The 6,131-nt window shown below is 39.8% G+C and overlaps 1 protein-coding gene across 1 annotated transcript; it reads right to left on the bottom strand.

Annotated features, from left to right (window-relative positions):
* Positions 1–1,126: 1,126 nt before the first annotated feature.
* On the bottom strand, positions 1,127–3,576 carry LOC134750879 (RNA-binding protein pno1). Its single transcript, XM_063686118.1, has 3 exons — positions 3,230–3,576; positions 2,224–2,386; positions 1,127–1,492 (listed from the first exon to the last, which is right to left on the bottom strand). Exons 1-3 carry the CDS (start codon positions 3,463–3,465, stop codon positions 1,148–1,150), a joined length of 744 nt encoding a protein of 247 aa, XP_063542188.1. The 5' UTR covers positions 3,466–3,576; the 3' UTR covers positions 1,127–1,147.
* Between the last annotated feature and the right edge of the window lie 2,555 nt (positions 3,577–6,131).

Raw genomic sequence — 6,131 nt, 5'->3', positions numbered from 1 at the left:
AAATACATCTTGTTATAGAAAATAATAGCTGAATCCAGATTTAGCGCTTATACCCTTTCAGGGGATATTCTCTTAATATGAAACTTGGAGGAATATGAATTCCACTTTTGTCTATAGATTTATACACGTTCTACTCCAATATCAACATTTTACTCGACTGCGACTTAAATAGAAAGTAGGGTTATGGGTTTAAATACTGAAAATCAGTACATCCTGTAGCTCAGGATACTGGACGGATTTTTTAAAATGACATCGGTAGATTCCTCTTGCCCTTCACAACCTGTTTACACCTGTTTTATTAAAGAAAAATCAATACAGCTGCCTTGAGAGGACGCCGAATAGTAAATCATATTTTTACTTCTAGCGCCTACACTATTGAGTGGATTTCAATAAAATAGACATCAGTAGATCCATAATTGGTACACGAGTGCTGTGCAACACAAATTTACTAAAATAAATGGAGGAAAAATGTGTAAAACTTAAAAATGTGACTATAAAAACAGATTTTAGGTCTTAAATGGGGTTTAAACAATAGTAACAGTAATGAAATTTGACACCTACAATTTCAGGGATCCCTGTTTGCGTGTCATAAAATTGGAGCTTCGGGGACCACGGGGATCAAACGCCATCTTGAAAAGTATAAGTCTTTTTTGGTTTTTCTGTGTGTTGGTAGTGGTAAAATGCGTGTCCCCCCCGGACAACACATTTTACCACTTTGGAAGTGTCTCTCGCGCAAACTATTCAGTTTAGAAAAAAAATATATTAGAAACCTCAATATTATTTTTAAAGACCTATCCATAGAAACCCCACACGTATGCCCCCCTAAAATTTCTTGTTTTTTGCTGTTTTTGTGTGAAAAATCACGGTTCACAATACATCTACTTATCAAGTTTCAACAGTGTAGTTCTTATAGTTTCGGAAAAAAGTGGCTGTGACATACGGACGGACGGACAGACAGACAGACATGACGAATCCATAAGGGTTCCGTTTTTTGCCATTTGGCTACGGAACCCTAAAAATGGATTTAGCAGGTTTACACTCACTAGCCGACGATTGGTTCTCTTATATTCCACGACTTCTTTTTCCGCACAGACTACCCCATAAATAATAGAATAAAACAAATGAATGCATAAATATATTTTATTAACTACATCCTCTGCGCTACCCTGTTGGCGACATTTCTCAAATTTCCATACACCTTTGAGGGAGGAGATCCCATAATCAGGTTGCATATAGCTCTCCTAGCCAGCGCAATATTCTGATAGCTACCTAGAATATGTATCTTAGAGTCTGCAAGTACTATTCTGGTTTTAGTGACATTTTCGATGGTGAATTTGGTCCGTCCGGCTTTGCCGGCGAGTCGGCCGATGGCGCGTCCCAAGTGATCGCCTTGGAGAGTCTTGACGTCTTTGATTTCAAATGATTCAACGAATAAGTCGTCTAGTCGGAGGAGCGCGAGCGCGTCTTCTACTTCGAAGCCATAGATGAAAGCCTGGAAAAGGAAATGTTTTTACTTACCCTTTGAAAGCTGGCAAAGCTATTGATAGGAGGTTAAAATATTTTTATTCCCCAACCCACTATAGATTTTTATTTAGTTATTTTGTTTAAAAAATATATGTGGTATTTTCTATAAAAAGGGACCTTATCGTAAGCGGCATCGACTTGGCGCTTACGCCATTATTAACGATGCTCCGATATAAATATAATGCCGCGCGAAGCTGTGCGGCGTAAGCGCCATCGACAATAGGGTCCCTTTTTATAGAAAATGCCCCATATGTAGAACAGAACTGCATTGAGTTCATTCAAAACTAGTTAGCCATTAAAGATGTGTATTATTTTACTGTTTTATCTAGAATCATGTGTTGAAACCCGTAACCCATAGCTGGGTTATGATGTCTTAGATGATTCTGATTATTTGACAATTTGCTGTATGTTATTTGTAGTTGACCTTGACATAAGATAAGGTCTTAGGTCTAAATCCTTGATCAGATTTACATAAAGCACTTAGCAAAATTGTATTGATGTAAGTTACAAGTGGGTGAATCAAATATTACTTGTTGTTCTCACCACTTGTTACTGTCCCGTCGCCCAGGCAACAATAGTAGCAAAGTTTGTTAGAAAAACACTTGTACCACATTATGGCGCATTGTGGAATTAGGGCTTACAACTGCCACTTGGATTTTGAATATTGATTTTTTAAGACTGTAAATAATGTATGTATACCTTAACAAAGTCAGCAGCCTTCTGCAGGTTGGCAACATCTTTAGTCTCCGGCCCAACTTTAATCTCCACATTCCTGGTCTTGGTATTGAACCTCACTTGCAGGAACAGGTGCTCCACGATTGGTGTGAAGATCTTCAGCCAGGCCTCTTTGAGTGGGGTGTATCTGTGGAACAATAGATAAAGAGTATGAATGAATGAATGATTATATGTTGATTGAGTAGGCACACATCTGCTCTGCTCATAGTGGAAGTTTGTGTATTTATTTAGGTTTCTTCTTAACCGGTTCGGTGCGGATGGCACGACAGGCGTGTCATCAATGTTTTTAACGTATGGCGTATGACACGAGAGGCATGCCATCATGTTTTATGGCGTAAGGCACGCCTGTCGTGTCATGAAACAATTGTTTGCCCGCCACAGTCATATTTTTTTGAAAATGGAACATGCAACGAATCCGTTAAATTACACTAAAAATTGACAACAATTTTGATAGAATTAGTTTATAACCTGAGTAATACTGAGAATACTGTGCAATTCAGCTATGCATCTTTTTATAAATGCTAAGAAAAGAAATGCAACACAAAAGGAGAGATTTGTCATGTCAGTTTAGGTGAAGATTATAGTAGATAAAGGAGAATCATATTTCTATTTGAAATGGCTATTTCTTTTTTCAAACACCAATAAATATTGTAAGTCCTTGTCATTACCAGTTGTTACTACTATTTAGCAGCACTTTAGTTTTGTATAAAAATACCCTATGATTAGACAAAGTCCGGACTTAACTTCAACCTTTAATGAAATCAGTAGTTGCATTTTGTATACATTAAAAAATCCACAGTAAAAACTATTGCTTTAGAATGTTGTTCATAAAACTTAAATACCAAAATAACCACTTTCTGTTATGGTTACATCTCTCAACTTGACAAAAAGTGAAGATAGAAAGTAAAACCAATCCTACAAACAAAATTAAATAAAGGCTAATAATAGATGGTATTTTTAGAGGTTATACCTGTGAGCGGGGACTGGGATTTTTCTCATGTTTACTTTGGTCTCGTTAGGTTCCTGGCTTTTCTTCGACCTCTTTGCTTTAGGCCGTGTGTGTTTAGCTTTCCCTTGGATACCATTGTGCTCTTCAACCTCCATAACATCTCCTGATTCTGACACGGCTCTTCGCTTCACATTTTTGAGCTTGATTGGATTCTTTGCCGGCAGAAACACGTCGACACTTATATTCTCGGTTTCCATTTTTGTTTATTTACTAGACGGCAGCACTTAAAAATATATATTCAGAGAGATGAGTTAATATTTTATTTATTTAATATTTATTTTTCAGCCACGATCTCGATTCTTGGGTTGAGCATTATTTGGCTGTGTATTAGCGGTTCCCCGAGTCCGGTTAATGTACGACCCAATAATGTACAGCCCAATAATTGGCGACCACTTTTTTGGACGCGTATTATGGGGTTGTACACTATTGCCCTGTTCAAACAGTGGCTTCATATTATTGCCTCGGACCGAGCTTGTACACCCTGATAACGCTCAACCCAATAATACACGACCCAATAATTCGAATCCATTTAATAGACGCCGATTGTTGGCCGCATATTATTGGCCCGTACCGATAATGCTCGACCCAGGATTGCTCAACCCAAGAATGTACAGCCCAATAATTGGCGTCCACTTTCCGCTTCAGACCACAGACTATAAATATTTGACACATAGAGTGATATTCTAGGGATGGGGCGACGATTTTTAGGATTACGATTCAATAATGTTGCCATGCGCAAAAAAAAATTGTGTACGATTCATTAATGTTGCCATGCGCCAAAAAATAAGCACTGTGCTGGTTATTTCATAAAGACCCTCCACACTCGTGCGCGAATCGCGGAGCGAAGCCGCGAACGCGAGTGTGGAGTCGAGTGGCTAATCAGCGAAATCCACTCCACACTCGCGTTCGCGGCTTCGCGCCGCGTAGTCTGCAGCGGGCTTATGACATTTTAATGGCAAATATAATTATTATAAAGGGCCCTCCACACTCATGCGCGAATCGCGGCGCGAAGCCGCGAACGCGAGTGTGGAGCCTAGTTCGCCTTTAGTTCGCTGTTTAGCGAACTAGGCTCCACACTCGTGCTTGCGGCTTCGCGCCGTGATTCGCGCATGAGTGTGGAGGGCCCTTTATGATTATTGAACCCGTACCAGACTACGCGGCGCGAAGCCGCGAACGCGAGTGTAGAGTCGATTTCGCTGATTAGCGAACCTTGACCCCACACTCGCGTTCGCGGCTTCGCGCCGAGAGTCGCGTACGAGTGTGGAGGGGCTATAGGTTTTTTATGCATAAAAAAAAATATTTTCATTATTTTTAGGGAAGTTTAAAGCTACGTCTCACATTATTTGAGCGCTCTAAATTTAAAGGTCCCCCACACTTATGCGCGAATCACGGCGCAAAGCCACGAACGCGAGTGTGGAGTCTAGTTCGCTAATCAGCGAGCCCATGAATCTATAGTTTGTCAAAGGACTGTCTCATTTCAAACATAGACAGAGAGAATCATACTATCTTTGTCTTACACTAGTACTAGCACCTAAAAGAAAAGGATGAGTATAGTTTTTTTTGTTCTTATGTACTGACAATTTGGTTTGACCAACTATAGTATAAAACTGGATTAGGCAATAGTGGTGGGGGAACTGTCAGAACGGGATAGTCTTGAGTATTTTTCAGTAGGAGTAGCAGAGAAAACGTTATAATTGTTTGTCGTTGTTTCAGTCTCACATTTTTTTTAAATTCACCAACGTAAATTTGTATGGTACAAATTTACTCGACCAATCATATTGTCGCATTACTCGCATTGCGTATGTTATATCCCTCACGGGCGCACGCGGTCGGCCAATTCTATATGATCCTACCTTCTATGGGCGAGCCCAATTTAAAGGCTCCTGTACACCATGGCCCACTGTAGGCCATTTCAAGGGACGCATTTATGCGTTAGAGGGAGCAAGTGATATTCCTATCTCATTCCACCGCATAGCTGCGTCCCTTAGACTGGTCTACGCTGGGCCATGGTGTACAGGAACCTTAATCAGATTTGGCGAAAAATTGTCCCCGTCTGGACTGAAGTTAAGTATATTTTTAAAGTCATACAACACTACCGCACCAAGGTCGCGGTGCGGGGCGGTAGTGTGTTAGGTCTATTAGGTAGCTCATATATAGTTGATCAAACCAAATTGGCAGTAAATAAGAACCAAAAAAACTATACTCGTCCTTTTTTTTTTGGGTGCTAGTACTTGTATGACAAAGATAGTATGATTATCTCTGTCTATGTTTGAAATGAGACAGTCCTTTGACAAACTATAGTAGCCAAGTCTTTGATAGAGAAAGATAGTCTTATTGCGATTCCTATAAGAGGAAAGAGAAAATAGTGCCATGCTTTGTCCTTATCACCGATAGTTGATCAAACCAAATTGGCAGTAAATAAGAACCAAAAAAACTATACTCGTCCTTTTTTTTTGGGTGCTAGTACTTGTATGACAAAGATAGTATGATTATCTCTGTCTATGTTTGAAATGAGACAGTCCTTTGACAAACTATAGTAGCCAAGTCTTTGATAGAGAAAGATAGTCTTATTGCGATTCCTATAAGAGGAAAGAGAAAATAGTGCCATGCTTTGTCCTTATCACCGACCGGGTTTTTTTTCATGGTCGGGTTATGGCAGCATAGGTAGGAGGCGATGGCGAAATACCGTTTTTTTTTTATAAGAGTGAAAGAGAAAAAGGATTATGCTGCCATACATTAATCTGTCAATACATGAATATGTCTTTCTCTTACCCCTAGTTGCTCGGTTTCATGTCTATAACTACTATACTATGTCTAAAGCTCGCTCCAGACTACGCGGCGCGAAGCCGCAAACGTGAGTGTG

Source organism: Cydia strobilella, chromosome 21 (genome assembly GCF_947568885.1).
Source record: "Cydia strobilella chromosome 21, ilCydStro3.1, whole genome shotgun sequence".
In the NCBI taxonomy this organism is placed as follows: domain Eukaryota; kingdom Metazoa; phylum Arthropoda; class Insecta; order Lepidoptera; family Tortricidae; genus Cydia; species Cydia strobilella.
Note: the sequence above shows the minus strand (reverse complement) of the source record. Positions and strands in the feature narration are given on the sequence as shown.

Coding starts and splice junctions, on each gene's coding strand:
- LOC134750879 (XM_063686118.1), bottom strand. CDS start 3,465: ATGGAAACCGAGAATATAAGTGTCGACGTGTTTCTGCCGGCAAAGAAT. Junction 2,387..3,229: donor ATCCCAGTCCCCGCTCACAG/GTATAACCTCTA, acceptor ATTGTTCCACAG/ATACACCCCACTCAAAGAGG. Junction 1,493..2,223: donor AGGCTGCTGACTTTGTTAAG/GTATACATACAT, acceptor TTCCTTTTCCAG/GCTTTCATCTATGGCTTCGA.